The sequence below is a fragment of the Zerene cesonia genome, chromosome 18 (assembly GCF_012273895.1).
Source record: "Zerene cesonia ecotype Mississippi chromosome 18, Zerene_cesonia_1.1, whole genome shotgun sequence".
In the NCBI taxonomy this organism is placed as follows: Eukaryota; Metazoa; Arthropoda; class Insecta; order Lepidoptera; family Pieridae; genus Zerene; species Zerene cesonia.
The window spans coordinates 4033657-4055124 of NC_052119.1; the positions used below are offsets into that span (position 1 = coordinate 4033657).

The 21468-nt window shown below is 33.5% G+C and overlaps 5 protein-coding genes across 7 annotated transcripts in view; 2 read left to right on the forward strand and 3 right to left on the reverse strand.

Moving 5' to 3' along the window:
• The window catches only part of LOC119833945 (SR-related and CTD-associated factor 4-like), a 32905-nt gene that overhangs the window by 3662 nt on the left and 7775 nt on the right, over positions 1-21468 (reverse strand). The window lies entirely within an intron of this gene.
• Positions 2521-6256, forward strand: LOC119833946 (cleavage and polyadenylation specificity factor subunit 6-like). 2 transcript variants are annotated; one of them, XM_038358191.1, is made up of 3 exons: positions 2521-2605; positions 3279-3320; positions 3500-6256. In XM_038358191.1, exons 1-3 carry the CDS (start codon positions 2584-2586, stop codon positions 4978-4980), a joined length of 1545 nt encoding a protein of 514 aa, XP_038214119.1. In that variant the 5' UTR covers positions 2521-2583; the 3' UTR covers positions 4981-6256. The 2 variants fall into 2 exon arrangements, with proteins under 2 accessions (XP_038214119.1, XP_038214121.1); XM_038358193.1 differs by lacking the exon at positions 3279-3320 and having other exon boundaries at positions 2522-2605.
• On the forward strand, positions 8835-11394 carry LOC119833949 (tubulin-folding cofactor B). The gene is made up of 5 exons (XM_038358196.1): positions 8835-9053; positions 9239-9438; positions 9597-9740; positions 9976-10134; positions 10686-11394. The coding sequence occupies exons 1-5, from the start codon at positions 8931-8933 to the stop codon at positions 10801-10803; spliced, it is 744 nt and encodes a 247-aa protein (XP_038214124.1). The 5' UTR covers positions 8835-8930; the 3' UTR covers positions 10804-11394.
• Positions 13276-16889, reverse strand: LOC119833947 (pleiotropic regulator 1). Its single transcript, XM_038358194.1, has 8 exons — positions 16601-16889; positions 16395-16522; positions 15740-15958; positions 15497-15583; positions 15218-15303; positions 14657-14851; positions 13717-14037; positions 13276-13502 (listed from the first exon to the last, which is right to left on the reverse strand). Exons 1-8 carry the CDS (start codon positions 16714-16716, stop codon positions 13311-13313), a joined length of 1344 nt encoding a protein of 447 aa, XP_038214122.1. The 5' UTR covers positions 16717-16889; the 3' UTR covers positions 13276-13310.
• LOC119833948 lies at positions 17627-20195 on the reverse strand. The gene is made up of 4 exons (XM_038358195.1): positions 20091-20195; positions 19286-19488; positions 18573-18678; positions 17627-18350 (listed from the first exon to the last, which is right to left on the reverse strand). Coding segments are annotated over exons 1-4 (783 nt in total). The 5' UTR covers positions 20093-20195; the 3' UTR covers positions 17627-17878.

The following is a 21468-nucleotide window of genomic DNA, read 5'->3' on the forward strand; positions in this document are numbered from 1 at the left end:
ATATTTTGTAAATGTTTAGTCATATGTAATAAGTATTTATTATTGAAAACTCTCAATTGTACAAACTCAGGTTGTAAATAAAAAATAAAAAAATGATAAAACTGGATAAGAAAATAGTTCTTACAGAATGTACAAATGCGGCCTTAGACCTCCCTTTTTACTGTATAAAAACCGAATTTTGTTAGTTATTCTTAGTTTAACTTAGGTAAACGGAGGTGCGAAAAACATCAATGATTTATTGAAAATTAACTTAATTTATACTTAATATTTAAACACACTATCACACTGATATTATAAATGTAAAAGTTCGTTTGTTTGTATGTTTGTCCGTCAATCACGCTGAAACTACTGAACGGATTTTTGATGAAATTTGGCATACAGACAGAGTATGAGCTGACTAGGATGAAAGGATACTTTTTATCCTGATTAAATGCTCCGGGCGTAGCCAGGACGAGCACCTAGTATTTAATATTTCATTTAGTATTTTTTAAAACAAAGGAATCGTTATACATATAAAAGGTACTAATAGTAATAATTATCTTAGCCGGTCTTCAAATGAACGTAGTAACACAATAGTACATTAAATAAGTCATTCTTTGCATATGTCAGAAATAAAAGAGAATAACGTATTGAATTAGTCGCACTTGAAAGAAAGTTATGCATCGATCTTTGATAAAGACAATTCCATATAATATACATATATGACATCATAGATTGAGCTCTTGTAGATAAAATTTCATTCAGGAGAAATTTGATTTACAATGTTAAACAAAAGATGTTTACAGATCACAGAATTGATTGAAACTAAACAAAGTCGTACTTGTGTGGGCTTAAATAAGATCTATGTCTATGTATTGTCAAGTATTCCCCTCAGATGCAATGTCTATAAGGTTATGTGTTTTAACAATGATGGCACAGTGTAATTTCAGGAAAAAAAATAGATAATTTATACTTTTCTTACTCGTAAAATGAGATATCAACGTTAAATATTACAGACACAGATATAGCATTAGACTAAAAGTTATTTCAAATATCAATTGTCAAATTGTAACATACTCAAAACATAGTCTTTCCCCTTATGGAAATTGATATAATATTCTGGTAGTAGCGAGAGACGAGATAAATTTGATAACAATATGTATGTGTAGAAATGCGCAAATTTTTAGATATCCAATAATTTGTAAAAACCTGATGCCTTTTATGAGATATATCAATATAACATACATTTTTTTTTAATTTAAAAATAACATTAATTATGATTTTCACAAATAAAAATGTATAGAAGCGTAACTAACTCGCGCTCATAAATGCCCAACGATAGATACACCAGAGGGGACTCAAAAGTTTTATTAAAACATCATTATGCTGTTAAATTTAAATTGTATTGGTCTTATATTCTAATGTGGATAATGTGATACAAAGTGTATTCGCATTATATTGTAATATTTATTGTTACTCCATATGAATCACGAAAACTTAAAAATGTAATCAAACAAGTCAAATGTATCTCCAAAAATTTATAGAATTACCTCTAAACTTATGTAAATAAAATAAATGGTTCAGCTCTGTGTAGTGCTTCAAAGATCTTTTCGCATATGGCGAAATCTGTACTAATTGCAATCATCTGGAAAAACCATATTTGATGATCGATAATTGAGTTGTTTATGTTTGTTTTTAGCGGCTCCAAGTGATTAAAAATTTTGTCTGTATTTTGCCACCAAGTTCCAAATGTTAAATGTCACTATAATATCAGTCGGATTGTCTCTCTATTTGTGACTCTCAACTCTCACTAACTCACTCACTGACCAATTACCCTGGACATTGGCGCAATCCCTCTATTAGGTTAAGCCATTAACAATGAGAGAAAGAAGAGATGTGCTGTTTGATGTGGTTATGATGATTCCCCCATTTTACGCATCCCATTGCGATAACTCAAACTACCTTTATGAATTAAATATAACGCAATCATAACAACATTACTCACACACTCCACTATCTGAAGACAAATTGCTTTGTAATTTCTTTGAAACAAAAAAGATTTTTTGCAACGGAAAATTTTACTTCACACATTCAAAAATCTCTGTAGCATTATATTTATACTCTAGGCTCGTCACGCCCCCATATTATACTACTAAATTATGTTGGTCAACGAATGACTAAACAGACTTTTCTTTCGACAGCTTCACATTATGTGTGAGAGATTTACACTGTATCACGGGTTATGTGGTGTTTGTTTTGTACCGCGTTTATTTTTTTGCTTAATAATGATTTATATATTTTTATGCATTAATTATTATTATATGATCTCTGATAAGACTTCAATACGTATATGGCAACTAGCATCGTTTCAAGACTAATATGTTATAGAATGTGAAGCCAATATAATATTTATTTTTTAAATGTCACTAAATTTATGTCCTCTTTGAATTTCTCATGACGTGAACATAAAAGTAGTAAAATCATTACAAAAATAAAATACTTTTATTAGAAATATATGTAGGCATGTGGTTAATACACATTACAGGGGGTGATAATGCCGCTGAAAACGAGGGCGGATGGACTCAGCTGCCTCCACCACGACAAATGGCGCCAATGTTCAGAGCTGGTGAGTTAATTCATAAATTTTTTGCTCTTCTCTATATCGATCCTTTTAACGGTTGCATCTTAACTTTTTTCAAAATATTCATATTTGTGCCTTTCTTCTTTATTTACATTGAAAATAGCTATTTCACTGCTCTTCATTTATTACACGTGTAAAAAAAGATTCTATTCCATTTTAATATACTAACTTTCTAGAAATTTTTATTTAATACTTACAACACAAGACACAGTAACCTCCTGAATAGTTGCTTATCTACTGACAAAATTTAATATGAAATTGATTGATTTTAATCTAGAATTCTAAATTTCTTCAATACTAATATATATAAAACTATAATAATGCTACCAACATTGGATCAAATCGTGAAAACAAAGTGTAATTCAATAAATTTTTCCAGTGCTTAACATTTACTTTAAGATTTTCTTCGTCTTTATGATTTATTGAACGCACGTAATTTTAAATTATTGCCCTATATTATTATTTTGTATTGTTTTTGTAGTTATGCGGTTATTTTTCGTGCGATTATAATATAATTCCGTAATTATTATAATTTGAGTTCTTGCAATATAATATGTATGTTTTTTTAATACTCTTTCCAAATTTCCTATTATTATTTTATTATTTCTGAGTATCATACATAAATATATAAAGATATAAGCAAATTTTTAATTTGCAGAGCTAAGAATGAGAGGACCTCCGATCAGACCGCCTGTCAGAGGTATGAATCTCTCTACTTCCTAATTTTATAGACTGAATATGAACTAAAATAGGAAACATTTTAATTTAGATGATAGTGATGGAAACAGTACAAAATAAAATAACACAATAATATTCGGTCTGAAAAATTTATGCGAACAGATCCTTACAACACATAACAATAAACGTATATCATTTCAGGGCCGTGGATGGATCAGGGACCAGGAGGCCCAGGTCCATTTGGACCAAGATTCAATAACATGGGACCGCCCTTCAATAGACCACCTTTTGAAAGACCACCATTTGAGGGTGGCCCTGGGCCCATGTTTGATAGACCGCCGTTCAATCGAATGTCATTTGATAACCGACCACCCTTTGATGGCCCAAGACCTCCGTTTGATGGTCCAAGACCTCCGTTTGATGGTCCTAGACCACCATTTGACGGACCTAGGCCGCCATTTGATGGGCCAAGACCACCATTTGATGGTCCAAGACTTCCTTTTGATGGTCCTAAACCGCGTCCTCCCTTCGATGGGCCTAGACCACCTTTCGATGGTCAACGTCCGCCGTTTGATGGCCCAAGACCACCATTTGACGGTCCTCGACCTCACTTTGATGGCCCACGGCCACCAATTGATGGCCCCAGACCTCCGTTCAATGGTCCAAGACCACCGTTCGATGGGCCCAGACCGCCTTTCGATGGGCCTCGGCCGCCATTCGAAGGACCAAGGCAATATGAAGCTTTTGAAGGAGATAGACAGTTTGATGGGCCTAGATTTGATGGTCCCCCCGAATACTTTGATAGAAATAGAAGATTTGACGATCGCGAACAATTTGAACGGGGTTGGAATAGGGATAGAGAGTGGGACAGGAGGAACGAATGGGATGACAGAAGAAGGGACAGAAGAAGTGCAGGAAATAGTGAACATGAAGAAAGATATAATAGAGATAGAAACGATAGAAGAAGAAATCATGATGACAGAACTAAACCTCGAGAAGATAGAAGTACGAGAAGAGATAAAGATAGAAAGTCTAGGTGGGGTGCTGCTGATGAAACCACAAATCAAAATGAAGAAGCCGAACAAACAGAAGTTCAAAATAATACGAATGATAATGAAGCAAGCAAATCTGAACAAACTAGTGAACCCAGTGTTAAGGAAACAAATTCTATAGTAAAGGATATTATTAAAATAGACTCGGAATCAAAGAATGTAGATAATGAAAGCAATGATTTAGAAACTAAAGATAATAGTGTTCTGTTAGAAGAAAATACGTTAGAAAGTAATGTACAGGAATCGAATGTTACAAAAAATGAAGATACTCAAGCATCAAACGATCATGAAATAGAAAATGATAATGATAATAAAGAAAGAAATATGTTTAATGTAGAAACAACAGTAGAAACAAATATGATTAATGGTAATAGCGAAGATAGCCGAGAGCAAAATAAGAAAGTAAGTGAGCCAGCTAACCTTTACGACGCAAACGATGCTGTAGATACGAGTTTTTCGGTTGCGTCAAAAGAAGTACCAGAACCAATCGAACATGAACCCAACACTGATACTGTTGACAAATCCGATGATATATTCAATGATAAAACGGTGCAGGAAGTAACGCAAAATGAACCAGTACAAGATAATACTGAAAGTGAAATAGCACAAAGCAAAGAAGGTGATCTCTGACAGCGGTGGATAAAGTTTGGATATTTCCAGTGGAATTGATTCGGGTGACGCGTTCAGGCCCGACGTCACAAACACACAGCTACGCAGTGTTGCCAGCTCAGAATAGGTTCCGCGTTGTTCGAAAATGTCGTTATATAAATATTCTGAAGATTAGCAACAGTGCTATTCAAAAATTAAATGTAACTTAAATATTTTATTGACATAATAATATATTTATCACAAATAATTATGGTCGTCATCAAATGACACCAATTAATATAATTTAACTCGTCGATCTGGTAGCACTGGTGAGCTGCAAATAGATTAACGCAGATTTATAACGCCAAAGATAATTTTATACAATATACGATTGAAATAAATACCGAGTGCCTTATTGGTGTTTTGTTTCTGCGGCGGTGAAGAGGAACCCGCCCGGGCGCTCAAGTGGAGCGACCCGGGCCAGGTACGGTTGCTATGTTGATAAATACAAAAACGCACGTCTACAACAATTTTGTATCTTTTTTTTAAAACCGTAACTTTTAAAAAATCAGATATATTAGTTATTTCAACAGAATTAAAATAAGTTTTTTTTTATTTATTGATAAAAAAGCAATTGTTGTCGACGAGTGTATATATTTTTTTAAATTATGTCGCAATGGATATATTCGTTTCATATCAAATTAAGCCTAATATAGCCTCCAATAACCATTGCAATCCATTGCAACATAAATTATATCACTAGCAATGTGTGCAAAGGCCTCGACGACGCCGTGCCACCCGAATCAACACTGGAAATAGAAGATAAGGAACAAAATGGATTCTTCAAGTATCTTCAATCGCCACGTTAGGTGTTTACGATACGGGCCATCGTTTAATTCTTCAGATAAATAGGCTTGACCTATATAGTGTTTATACAATCGTTAGTTAGGTAATTTTAATTTAATATTATGAACTATGATCAATTCATTATTCATTTTTGTTTTTCATATATCTTGGTGAAGGTAGACAAGTTTTATTTTTATATCATCTAATTTCATCGTAAAGATACTAACAAAATTCTATATCTTCATTTATGCATAAGGTAATAAAGTAGAAATATTTTAAAATTACAAATTAAATAATACATTGTTCACGTGATGTAAAATATAATTTTTGTTTTATAATTATTATTATAAATTTATATAGCTGGCTTTGATTTATAAATATAATAAGAACACGTTAGTTGGTGTAGTTATAAAGTTAAATTGCATGCTTAAATGTTTGTCATATTTGTGCTTAAATAAAAATTAAAAATACACTGTGCTTTTTTGATTCATAATTCAAAACAAAAAAAGGATCCAAACGTGCTGCCTCGCCGAAGTGCCATTTGCACACATTGTTGTTTTGTTTTTCTTGTTTTCATTTCAGCTCTACTTTTGGCTCTACATTGGTGGCCCTTTTTGTACCTGAGGCGTGATTTTTTTCTATGTATCTATCATTTTTTAATATTGTGGAATAAATAAAAAAAAGTCATTTATATGTATCCGTACACACCATAAGGCTCGTAATTTATTTGATTATTTTTCCGCAAACTGCATATGACTTATCGTTGTGAAACCGTTTAATTATGAAATAGACATTCAATATGATGGGTTAGGTTAGGTTCGGTGCATTCAAAACTAGACCATGTATAGATAGATGCCCACAGTTTATTTTCTTACTAGAATTATTTATTGTATTTGCCATTCAAATATTTGATTTTTTATTATGGTTTCTTTTCCACCGGTGATGAGTTTGCTCCGTGGCTGTGGATGTGATTGATATTTACCAATCATATTTATTGATGCATAATGCATATAGCTTAGTACTATTGGAAACATAAATTTTATTTAATTTAAATGCTCCCAGAGTTTGGGAAAGTTTATGTATAAAGTGGTTTATAGAAAATACCGCTTCATTGCTTGTGTTGAGTGTCATTTATATTTATTTTGCGCAAAAGGAAGATAGAGAACAATTATAACATTATTATGTATAAAACTTTATAAGTTATTTAGCAACCATAGTCAAGTTGATAGTGTGAATATTTTAGTTTTTTAATCTAATCATTCGTTTCTTTAGATTAAAGCATATTTTTCATATTTTTTGTAGGGTTGCAAATCCCAGTGGTAACTCGTGATCTTTTTCTATATTATGGCTACAGTTCCACGGCGAAATCATACTCTAGTAACTATTTGTACTGTGGATATGGAACTTTACTTAAGGTAGGGAAAAAAAAAAGACGACTCGGGTCGCCCAACAGTGGTAATATAAACCGAATGCGTGAGATAAAGGGAAGACAGACAGACTGGTGCCGTAACGCGTTATGTAACGAACCGGCTTACCCTCATGAGAAGTTATCACTTTAAAACATATTCCTACAAAATCCCTTGCAAGAGTACATTTATATTAAAAAAATATATATATTTTAGACTTGTTAATATATAAATAGCGTCTATACATTTTCTGTTATACAATTCTAATTAGTATTTTTTGGCTATTAATTTAAGTTGTTCATTTGATCAATTTTTCTTGTTATAAATCTCAGTGTTAGCCTGATGGGCTACTTAATCTTAGGGCGGGCATATTGCTGTCTCCTTGTTATTCTAAAAGGGGCAACTCTGCACTCTAAAAAGAGCTAATAATAAATATAAGCGTGTCATTACGAATAATGCAGTCACCCGTACCAGCAGAAGGCATAAGTGCAAATTTTTGGTTCAATAATAGATCTGTTTAATAATATAATTACTTGCGAGTTCGAGTATTTTGACTGGATAATTAGAATTACAGTAGCCAATCAGAACGCTCAGTTCGTAAATCCATCGAACCCTTGGCATAATCGATCTTATTATTATAATTTGTAAAAATACGAAATAATGCTAGATTGCCCTTTTGGGTCTGCAGAGTTCTTGGATATGCCGGTTTCCTCACGATGTTTCCCTTCACCGTTTTAAGCAGTGGTGATGTTTTCCACATGTGCAGATAAATTGAAAAATCAATTTATTTCCCGCATGCTCGGCCCGGTCTCGAACCTCGACTTATCGATTTTGAAGTCCGAGGTTCTCACCACTGAGTCACCACTGCTTTTTATTAAAAGAAAAAGTCCGAGAATCAAAAGTTCGACGACACGTGACATCTGCCAACCCGCACTTGGCCAGCGTGGTGGGTTATCGAATGAACCCTCTATTATTTTTTAACAAAAATTGATCCGACTTCAAAACCGAAAAACAAAATAAACGCTAACCACTAATCTATTTGAAGTCGGTGCCAGCCAAGTCTAATTAGACAAGTAGTAGCATAATATCACAATTAATATTATAAGGGGCATGTGAAAATCAGCGTTGTGTGATACTCTCAAGTTGATTTTTTTTTTGAGATGAATCTTAATGCTAGCCTGAAGGGCTACTACATTTTAACACGGGCGCGTGGGTGAACTGATGGTTCATCCTGGTAGCGACACGCTCAAAGGCGTCCCCCCCTTGTCGGGGACCGCGAACCTCGGCTTGGGCTGTCGCAGGAATGGAGGGAGCCCGAGGGGCCGTACTCGGTCGGGCGCTCACCCGGGTGGACGCGGGAACGCGGAACAAGGGACCTCGTCTTCGCCGAGGTCTCAAGTTGAGCAGCAATAGCTGTGACGCGACCTTTTGCTTCTCTATGCGACACAATATGTAATATAAAATTTATGTTATACTAAATGTTTGTAGCAATAAACAACTTTTTACTTTACTTTTACTAACTCTTTACCTACTGGTTACCTACCTAGTAGTACTAGACTAGAACTATATACGCTTGGATTGACGTTTATGACTCTTTTGGCATTGACATATTATAATTTGACAATTACATTGTAAATTGAAAAATTATTTGTCATCTGCGCAAATTTTCGTATTGTTTGTTGTTTTAAGAAAAAAATCCCAATAAAGTTTTGATTGAAAAATAGTATTGTAATCTTTAGGATGGAAGGTGTACAAGTTATAACGCAGGACTATGTTAATGTACACATTACAAAATCTGATTCTGAAGATGGTCCTCCTGTGGAACGCAGGTTCAAAAAAGCTATTACTGTATTGGATTTTAAGGTTAATATGATTCATAGTAAGATCTCTGATAATTAGTTGCAAATATTGTTATTTGTTGGTATAAAAATTTAGTCGAGTAATATTTTGCTTACTTAACTGTAACAGACATAAACATAACAATTTTCCAAAATTTATTCCTATATTTTCTTTTCACTTTATTTTTGTGACTTTGTTAAAATTTTCAGACGAAATTAGAACTGGTTACTGGAGGTTCGGCAACAACTATGAAACTGAAACTTTATGACAACAAAAACAACTTAATTTGTGAAATTGATAATGATAGTGCTTTACTTGGGTCATATCCTATAGATGATGGGATGAGGATACATGTAATTGATAAATTTTCACTTGTCAAAGATTTTGATGCAACAGATAGTGCTGAACGGTTGGTACCATATTATTATTAAATGCTGTATTCATTATGAATTCATAGTGATATAAATAGTTTTCTTGTTATTTTATAGTAAGAGTACTGAAATGAACATTATCCTCCATTATTTCAAAAATAATGAATTATACTATAATGAAGTATATTCATTTTAGGTTCAAGTTATCTGAAGAAGAATATGAGAAAAAGAGTGATACTCTAAGGTCATTCTTGCAGCGTAATAAACTTGGTAAATACAATGAAGAAGAAATGAATAAAATGAAGGAGACTCAGCAGAAAGAATTAGAGGAAGAAGCCAAGTAAGAACTAAGAAAAAAATTACCTACATTTTTACTACAAACATGACTTTTTGAGTTTTCAAAAGTTAAGTTTTTTTTGTTTGGGTATGTTGTAAAAGTAATAAATTTTTTTTCTGATTTACTTTTCATTAAAGCAAAGTATATTTAAACTAAAATAGTATCCCTGTTAAAGAAAGATAAGTTACCAGAGGGAAGATTTTTGCATTATGTTGAAAATTCAATTTATATGTTTCAGGATAGCAGAATCTGTTCTAGTTGGTGCTAGGTGTGAAGTGCGGGTTCCATCACAGCCAACTCGTAGGGCCACAGTTCGTTACAATGGACCACTAGATGGAGCTAAGGGTTTGTGGATTGGTGTGCAATATGATGAACCGAGGGGAAAGAATGATGGATCGTTAGTAACCTTTATATCCTCATTTCACTTATTTTTTAAAATGGAATGTAATCAAGAATACAAGACAAGCCAAGATATTATAAAAAGGAATGATTTGACTGTTTGTATGAATATATTCTTGAATGTATATATTCTTGAATTGGGCCAGCTCGCACCGGGGAAGTACCACACCCCCACAGAAGACCGGCGTGAAATAGCATTCTGCTGTGTTTCGTTCGGTGAGTGGGGGAGCCGGAGGCCCATATCCTTTTCCTTCTCCTTCCCAGTCCTTTCCTTTATTCCTCTCGCCAATCCTTTCTTAATCCCTTCCCAATTTAAAGTCGGCAATCCATTTGTAGAGGCGTAAGGTCTGTAATCGACTTTACGCCTCTACAAATGTTCATGGGCGGTGGTAGCGCTTACCATCAGGCGTCCCACCAGCTCCATTGCCGATTGTGAAATAAAAAAAAAAAAAAAAAAAAATGTATCTCATATTGCTACAAAAACAAATGACTGCTTTAACTCCCAATTTTCAATGACATTAAATTATTTTTTTTGTTTTACATTTTCAGAGTGAATGGAAAAAGGTACTTTACGTGTCCTCCTAAATATGGAGGCTTTGTCAGGCCAGTGTATGTAACTGTTGGCGATTTTCCAGAAGAATCCTTTGATCTGGATGATGAAATATGATTCCATACAAAAACATTATGCATACAAAGACACTTTTATTTATTCTTTAGCGCCTGAGCAAAAACATAATCGCTTATAATAAAACTTATAAATTAATATTCATGTCTAGAAATAGTGGATGATTGAATATGTTTTGTATGCAGGTTTGATACATGCATTTATGAATATGAAAGACTGAAACTTGATAGAATTTGTAACAACAAGAAGTGTGCTGGCTTAAATTTATTACTCTTGTAGTCAAAGGAGATTACTTATTATTCGCTTTTAATTAATCTTTGTATAAATTTTTACTTTTGGCCCAATATTGTCCAGTTTTTACTAGTCTTATACTGTTTTTTGTATTGTTTGATTTAAAAATATTTTCTTTTTATAGATTTGAAAATCATGACAGTATTTTTATATTTGATTATGAGTAATGTTCATTAACATAACTAATTATTATGATATCGTAAATTATTAGCTGTTTGTCAAACAACAAAACATTCCAAGAATGGATTGATGCTTTTAGTTATTGACTTTATGTTCGAGCAAATTAATAAAACATGTCAATGTAACACGAAATGAGCTATGCAATAAATTTTGTTTTATATATATTATGGTTGTTTTATTTTGTTGATACACCGGACGTGTGAATAGTTACATATATAACGTGATAACTTATAAACCGTACATTGCCCTGTTTTTAAGCTGTCTGTTTCTATTTCGCTTTCAAATAAACCTAAGTTAGCAGTTTACAATGTGAACGAAAGATAAGTTATACCTACTATACTAACTTATACAAAATTTCGCCTTGTCTATCACCTAAAATATGTTATGCACAGCATGGTCAGTACCGTCTTTACCATAAGGGCACAAGGGGCCAGTGCCCAGGGCCCCCTTCCTCAGAGGGCCCCGAAGGGCCGACAATTTCTCTCACATTTAATCTCAAAATACTCATTTCAGTTTTCTCAATGCCCGAATATCGATAATTTTTAGATTTATTCGAATCAATATATTTATATGAATTTGAGTGACATCAAGCCTACAGGGTCTCGATTGTGTGCGGTGTATAGACACGGTAGCTTCTAGCTTAATTTAAACTTAGTGCGCTTTTTGGCTGTACTAAAGGGCTGTTTTTGGTCTGATATAACTTACCAGACAATTACTTGAGTTTATAAATTTTATAATCTAGAGTCTATAATGTCTATTTTCAACTTACATATCATTTGATTTTTTATTCAGTTATTTAAAAGTATTTCTGAACGCATCCTACCTAATTTACAAAGAACACTATCTAGCGATCATCCAGGCAAACCGCTCCAATGCCAAATTCAAGCGACCATAAAAAATGTCGACTTTGTCTATGGTTGGGCCCCGGATAAATTATGAAAAACTTTCAGTCGAAACTTTTTACCTAAAGTTATTACTCAATATATTACTTAATTTCAATTGTCGTGATTTAATTTTGTTTAATGTAATTTGGGTAAAATTAATAGAACTATTGATTTGTTCGTTTAAATATTATTTCATTATGTCGAAAAGAACATATCTAAGTGGTTCACAAAAGAGAAAAAAAGTTTTAGCTCAAAAATAAATCACCGAAAAACCATCAAAATCATTAATTATATTAGATTAGATTACCCATAATAAAGCAGATCACAGTAAAAAAAATGTATTTCACTTTCTTTACATTCCAAAAGGGCCCCAAATTCTTGTGTGCCCAAGGGCCCCAGCACAGTCTAAGACGGCCCTGAGCATGGTTATTACCAAAGAGTAGTGTTATAATACGGGTAGTTATTACTCCCTTCTTGCTATAGAACAAATAATTTTAACGAGTGCTTCGTGCGTGTATTAACACTCGTAGCACAGATAACATAACTAGTACTCGTAGTGAAGGGTTTCGTATATTAGTATAACTTAAACAGAAAGAACTTACTTCTACACATACCTACATACAAATATATGACTATTTGTTTTACATGTTCTGTTTACAACAAGTCCTAATTATTCATAATAATTACAAGAAACTTGTAGTTCTGGATTTCTGGGAGGGGGGAACGACACACATCTCAAAGGTGTAGGACTACTCATATTTTTTTATGTATATAGCGGCACATGCGTATTTGTCGCTTATGCGTCTAGTTCGTGATATGAAGAGTGCTCACTACTATACGGCTTCCGTTGTGGCAAATTTCCTTCGAAATCTTTAAGTGTCTAATTAATAGATAAATACTTGCTACACAGCATCACGAGTAGTAACTTTCTACTTAAATACTTATCTACGGTCTAATTGGCTTGGTTGGCAGCGAATTCAAATGGATGAGTGGGTAGCACTTACAGTAATAAAATTATGCGGTGCATTTAATAAATTACATGGCTAGATATCAAACAGGCTGTAAATTAAACGACGCCGCAAGCGCTTGGTTCATTAGTAGGAGGTAGTAAAAATCTGATGATGCCAGTTAGCGATTGCTGTATAAAATCAAACAAATATTCATTACGAAATCCTTTATTAAAGTTATTCTTAATTAAAACTTTCGTCTCTTCAATATCTCTGGGCGCCAATTGATCGGGTGCGTCTCTTCAGAAGCCGTATCGTCTTCTTTGTATATCTTGATGGTTTTATCAGCTTCTGTGGTTATGAGACGTGATCCGGATTGGTCGAACGTCATAGCGAATATACCCGCTTCCGAGTCCATGGACCCCGGCTGTACTGCTGCCTAGAATATCGAATAATAATAATAAAGTCGTAAAATACCTCAAAAAAATTAAAAAGCTTCTTAAAAATTTTTTTTAACCATTAATAAATTTTTCGACATTCACTTAATTAAAATATTTCGCATGCTGAATTAAATAAAATGTTCGAAAGTAAAAGCATCTAAAATTCTGATTGTGATACATTATAATTGTAGTTTACACATCCATAATACCAACCTGTAATCTCTGGAAGTTATACCCTGTCCTCCAATCCCAGAAGTACATTGTGCCATTATCACCACCACTTACAAGTACACCTTCAGGGTTCACCGCCATACAATTAACAATAGAATTGTGTCCAGATAAATTCTGTATGAACTTTCCTTCTGGACACTTCCATTGTTTTATATTATCTGGTGAAGCTGACGCGAATGTGTATAACGTTGGATGGATGACAATAGATCGAACTGATTTCTTGTGGTTTGTGAGAGTGCACATTGATTTGCCAGCAGCTAAGTCCCATAGACGTATCGTGGAGTCGTGTGAACCAGTAATGATCTGAAAATAATTTCATTGTATAAATTAATTATTAATGTGATCTACAAGCTACTTTATATAAATAACTAGCAAACTCGGCGAACTCCGTTTCGCCACCAGATGGCTTCGTTTTTCCCGCTTTTCTGTTGAAATTTTTCCGGAATTTTCTTTGCTATAAACCTCACGACGCCCAAGACCTTTCCAACGAATGCTAAACCGTGGAAATCGGTTCGTGCGTTCTGGAGTTATAGCGTCAGGAAGGAAAACCCGACTTATTTTTATATAGTAGATAAACATTCGTCTTTTGTAAAACGCTCATAGACTCTACTGGCTCATATACATTCTATTAACATTACAACAAAATTCAATATTAATTTGTTTTAATAAAAAAACACACTTCAAAATTGAAAATTTATATTTTATATAACAAAAAATATAATAAAACTTCAAATTGATACTTTTTTGTGCTGCCTCATATAATATGTTTACTACACTAAAGCGCTTAATTATCTGTGTCTATTTTTGTTCTCTTCTTTTACACTGTTTAGATTTAATTAAAAAAAAAACAGTTAAATTTTACATTCCATTTCCAGCCTGTCAACGCATCTACAATCAATTAATTAATTATCTGTGCGCTCACCTGCGGCTCGGCGGACTGGCACGCGAGCGACGCGACGGTGTCCGTGTGGCCGGCGAGCGTATGTACATTTGCCTTGGTACGCATGTCCCACACGCGAGCGGTCGCGTCTCGACCAGCCGTCACCAGCACATCGATGGTGGGGTGCAGCGCGAGCGTGTACACCGCGGACAGGTGCCCGTGGTAGTGGCGGATAACCTGGAACATTACAATACTCAATACAGTATCTTCTATAATGTTATAAAATAGCTAAGCCACGCGATTTCACGCATGTCTTATACATATAGCCTATACCTTAATACATGGACTAGCTATTGAACACAAAAAGTAAATTTCAAATTGAACCAGTAATTCATGAGATTAACAAGTTCAAACAAATTTGATGATAATTTCAATTTAAATGGATGTTTGTTACTCAATCATGTTAAAACTACTGAATCTTTGAAGAATGGACTTTAATTAAGGCTTGACCATAGCTAGTTTTTTTCAAAATTTATAACAATAAAGTCTAAAACAAAGATTATTTTAGTCTTATTTATTAAAAGTAAAACAAACATATAATACCTTATTGTATTCAAGATCCCAACATTTGACTTGTCTATCTTCACCGCAACTAAACAAGTATGGGTGTCTAGCAGAAACTTCCAATCCTGAATAGAAACAAATGTTTATTTATAACAAACAATATTATAAGTTTTTGTGCGTATTTGGTATTTTTATTATCCTAAGTATAGTAAAACTATTAAAACTTAAGGATAACTAAGAGCCAAGGTTTGCCTTATTGACACATTCTTTCAAAATATTATGTATCATGATTATAAATATAGCTAATAATTTACTTACCTCTTACTGTGCTCACATGTCCTGTTAAAGATACTTTCAGTTTACCAGTTGCCAAGTCCCAAATCTTTATTACTCTGTCAGCAGCACCTATAATATTGAGGAGCTCAAATTAGATTATACAGCTAAATCATAAATGTACTTTGGTGTAAATAAAGAGGTTAATTATTTTATAGGACCTTCCATCTATTGTTTAATTTATTTCTCAAAATCTATATCACATAAGTTTTGATCAATATACTTTACCAGTAGCAAACCATTCATTCCCTGGCTCCACAGCAACACAACGGACCCATCCAAGATGTCCAGATATAACCCTGAACAGTTTCCATGGGGCATGCCACTTGGGCCTCGGCATTACTGGCGCTTTCCTTGGTAGGGGTGTGATTGCTGTATTTGTAGGAGCAGGCCCACTATATGGAAGCATGGCTCCATCTGAAGCAATGGCTGCAGATTCCGCTATTTCTGAATGAATAAAATATATTTTCATTAATTTACATAAATAAACCATGAAGCAGTATTTTCTTTGATTTTCTTACAAGCATATAATATTAGAAATTAAAATCTTTTGAACTGGGAGATCCGTGACCATGCTCGCTGTAAAGTGTTCGAAACGTTGGGTTAATAATATAATGAATAAATCGCGTTTAGAATCCATTAAAGTTTTTAATTTCTACATGTATAATACTCGTGTAAAATCAAACACAAGAAAATACCATATAATATTAACTAAACAATATCTAGGTCTAGTGTATATTTTTATAGTTGCTGAGTAGACTTACGTTATGTATGCCTTTTTCTCTAATAAATAATCATTATTGCACTTATTGTTGTAAATTTGATTTGATTATTATATTTCTGAAAGTAATAAGTCTTTACAATTTGTCTTTATAATAATTACCTGTGTCATGGGGAGTTTCTGGGCGGCTCAAGCTCGCTTCCTGTTGTTTGATGGCTTGTGCCTTTTGTACAGCTGACATGACAAGTCCATAACTATCCCGTGTTTTAGTAGCTCTAAGTATTTTCTCCCTAAAATTTAAAACGTTTATTTAGGGTGATATGGGTATCACAAATTTAAATTCTTTAATCACATAGTTATATGCTTACGCTTTTTCGTCGATCGGTGGTAGCATTCCTTGATTTGCTAAGAACATATCATGGGATCTTTTCAAAGAACGAAACACTAGTGTGTGCACAGAATGTTTTATTACTTCGTCAGTCATTGTTACTTATTTTATTATTACTTATAAATAAAAGAGTGTGATTTATTCATTCATATTCAGTTATAAAATCAAACAAATGCACCATACTAATTGTAAGTTATTTCAAAATTCTTTTTTCTAACTACAATTTGTTAGATAGACGCGTTCTACCACCTACGGCTAGTTAATTGTCGAATGTCAAGTAAAATGCCAATTGAATGTCAAAAGTGACAACTGTCATTTTTTTGAAAATATGGCGTTCATTAAATCTTAATTCTTATTAATGTGAAATAATGTCCCTAAACTTGCGTTCTCCAGTTTGCAATTCAATATATACCTAATATGGCGGTTTTTATGATTTACCTTATTGTGTATTCTATAAAACGGAAGCTTTTAATGAATATTCATTAGTACAAAATAGGACCTTTTTAGCGTTCATGCGTAGAATAGATCATACTAAAGAGTAATATAATAATGCTGCTTTTGGAACATTTGGGACGATGGGATCTTAAACAGAAGTCGTATTCAGAGTTATTGTATTATTGAATTAAAGAATACGGATACGGGTACGTCGAAGATAACGAAAAAAATTTTTTACGTAACTATGAATAATTTATTAGATGGTACAAAAGTCACATTTTTCTATTTATTTTGCACATGTATTAAAACAAATAAAATCGTTATCCTACTTTTTATTACATTTAATTTTACAGCTATATACTTAATCTATTTATAAGTTTATATTAAAATGACTAGAATGAAAACTAGAGTAGACTAGATCGGACCTAATAAATATTTTTTTTCAAGCACTGTTTTTGCTTTACACATGGTACATTATAAATTAGGTGTTTAAGTGCAGTAAAGTGGATTACTACTACTAGCTACTGTATGTAGCTATAGATAAATCAAATTATCTACTGTATTTTGCCTCTTTTTTAAATATTCTACTATGGTATTGATAAGTGATCACTTTTATACAGTAAAGTTGAATATCTTTAGTCTTTGGTACACAAAACAATAGAGTTCCTTTCAGATTCTTTTGATTTTATTGGACTATAATTCCATATTTCAAGACAAATATTATTTGTCTTTATACAAGTCGATCAACGTTTGAATCTGTAATCGACCACTCATAATCGATATCTGTTGAATCGGCGACGGAAAATACCGCGCCATTCTCGGTTCAGATGGTCGATTTTTCCGAATTGTTTGCATCGCTGACCCTGCGAGAATGGGGTGCACGGCGGAGGGTTCTGGGCTGAAGATTTAATGGTGGCAAGTTTGGTCTTTCAATTCTTGTTGGAGAGGAAACTAATGGCCTATTGCCTCTACGGAGAGTCTCCATTCCATTCCTGAAGTATTCTTCTGTTCGGTCGGAATAGCTTTCTATTAAAGGAGCGGGATCTTCGTACTCTACGTTGTAATGTCGAGTGATAGCCAGGTCTTCAGGCGGACCAAGTTTGTACAGAGGTGGTTCAACGCATTCGTAGTGGTGGTCTTCAGTTTCATCATGAGGATAAGTATCGGCAACAAAATGCCTGGTGCCTCGGGGAGTGAGAGCCGCCCATAGGACTCGAGAATCCAGAGCCGCGCTGCCATATAAAGCATTTGAACCGCTAGTTTTTCCAGTTCCACTTTTGCATCCACCTCTTGCCCTAAAGCAAGAAATTAAAATTATTTATTTTATTGATCTTCTCCAATCGAGCATAGATTCATATGAAGATAGTTGAAACTTGAATTACGGGTGGATAGGTTTTTTTAAAAACTTTTATTAAAAAAAAACAGGCAAATTACAGACAAGAACAGGAAATTATAGAGTTTCATCAAAACCATATTTGAATTTTATAATTTAAATCATTATCATTTATCCCACTTACTCTCGACACTTCAGAAGAAACAGAGCCAACAGAGCAGCAATGCACAAAACTGCGATACAGCATGTTATTAACACCAAAAACCACGTGTCATCTGTGGCAGCTGGCTCTGAAATTGATATTTTTTATAATTTTTATCGTAATGGATCATTTTTTAATTAATTGGATATGTCGATATTTAAACAATATATTGATTACCACTATAGTTAGGACTCTATTACAGGATATGATATTGGCATTTTACTCTAGACTATTTTACGTACAATGTATAACTAATACCTAAATATATATAATGTGTTTGGTAACTGGTCATTAAATGTCTGTGAATTATCTTAACATTTGAACTAATTAGAGTGTACTTATATTTTATAGCATTTAATAACATGTTAGATTAAGTTAATTGTGACTTTAATAGAAAGTCTTATTACTATTTCCCCAGTGACCCGTTCCTTCGTCGAACGGGAGCATCATACCATGTTATAGACGACATATAATCATTCCTCTTGAATAAATTGTATTTAAATACCGCATTAAAATCCGTATCCGGAAAGGGACTACGTGGCGTGTACATACTGACAGATTAGATAAACAGACAACATATTCATAAATTGCGAAACATTTTTTTTAATCTCGACACATCTATGTTATATATGTATTTTTTATTAAGGATTCAAATTTTTTCCTTTGTTTTGCTATTGATTAGTACCAAGTCTCACCATGTCGTGGTAATTCGTGGTATTCAACGCCCGGGAACAGAGAGTTATCTTCGTTATTGTGTTGTGGGGGACATTTGAAGGCTCTGCATGGTGGTGTTAAGTTTGCCATGTTCGCGAGGAACGCCGGTAGGGGGGGAGGCGGCATATGCACGATGGAGTCTGGAGGAGGTCCCAGGGAGAGGCATTCTGCCCCACACGACATCCTGTTAACAATATTATTCATATTGATTTTATCAAGTAATCAATGTAACAAAGATTGCTTTGAAAAAGCATAGGGTAATTTTGTTGTAACAAAACCGTAAATAATGTTCGTTATATATAAATTACATTTAGTACTGAGTAAAAAAATGATTTGGAAAAAAGTAAAATTGTTGGTACTAATGACTTTTATGTTACTAATTAATATTAATAAAAACTATATACAAAACAAATGCTTTTACCTAAATATCAGTAACTAATATACTATATACTAGCAGTTACTTCATTATTAAAGCTGCTACAAATTAGATAACAGTTTTTTAATTTTTGAGTTTCATTAATTGTGTGTCTACTGATAAAGAAAATATCTATCGATATACCATTCACGATCAAACCTGATATGAAATATTTCCAATAATTAATATTAATATATTATACTACCCGCCATAGCATATCTGCACCACAAAAAGCATAGCAAAATAATACAAAGATGTATCTCTTTTGCTTATGACTTAAAACAGTAAGCACAATATTAACATTTATAAATATTATGATTACTATGGCTTTATTTACTATATAGAGAGTATAATATTATAAAACAACTCACATTAAATATATATTTTAACACGTCCTTCACAAAGACTTCTGTAAGCTGTCCTTATTTAGTTACACTTGTCCACTTTGGTCCAGGGATGAAAAGCGCATGCGTAACCCTCTACTACGATAACGTAAAACATATTTTATTCTGATATTATACCGAAGGATTGGAGGATGTTTTCCATTGCTGGTTTTACTACAATATGCTGTAGGGTCCATTATACTACAGCAGCGTTCGATACCTTGCTATCCTTAAAATCAACCCTATTTTAACTGTAAGCGCATAGTTAATACGGAGATAATTATTGATCCGCGCAAGCGCGCGAACTGATTTACGTCCCCCTAAGCAGGGGTAAGTATAATAAACACGGTCGCAGCAAATTTTGAATGGTGTACTCTTTCTTTCACAAGATACTTTGTAGGTAAAACAAATAGTATAGATGTGGAACGATTTTTTTAATATTGTATAAATGGAAAGTTCATAAAAATGAGAGTAGAAGGACAGTGGAAGCTACAAGTTGAAAAATTGTCTTTGAATATTAAAATTATAATAAAGGTCATACATATTTTATAACTACTGCCACAAGCGACTGATCTATTTGAAAAATTTAACAATAAATTTATTCAATAATAAATACCAGATACAATACTGTCTGATGTTTTTAAAAATAATTAGTTGCGAATAATTACTTTTAAAAACATCCGAGCTCCTCCCAGATAGTAGATTTTAAATAGTTTCAAAATTTTTGTTATTGTTATCCTTATCCTAGCAGAGATAAAAAGGTTCAGCCGATCTCGAGTGTTGTTAGAGATGACTTTCTTTTTTATATATTCAAACCTGTATGTGTTTGGTTCTGTACTGTACAGTCAAACCTGTATGTGTTTGGTTCTGTACTGTACAGTCAAACCTGTATGTGTTTGGTTATGTATGAACTACCTGACAAACCGAGGGAGCGAAGAGAGCACGTCGCGGGAGCGGCCAGCGGCTTTGGGGCCTTTCACACTCAAACAGAAATAAACTTTATAGGTATACAACGATCTGTTTGCATCTTATTTGTGTAACGTCAGATTTATACTGAATTATTTGATTATTATTCCATTATAAAACCACTCCTGACTGCAAAAAATTGTCAAAAACATTTTTGACCGACGCCTTTTCTCAAATACTTGACGATTGGCAGTCATTGGTTTTGACTGTATCATATATACAGAAATATATGACCATACTAGCTGCACCCGGCAAACGCCGTTCTGCTTTACTCTTATCATTTAGGGGTATGAAAAATAGATGTTGGCCGATTCTCATAGACACCGGATAAGCACAAAAAATTTTATCAAAATCGGTCAAGCCGTTTCGGAGGAGTATGGCAACGAAAACTGTGACACGA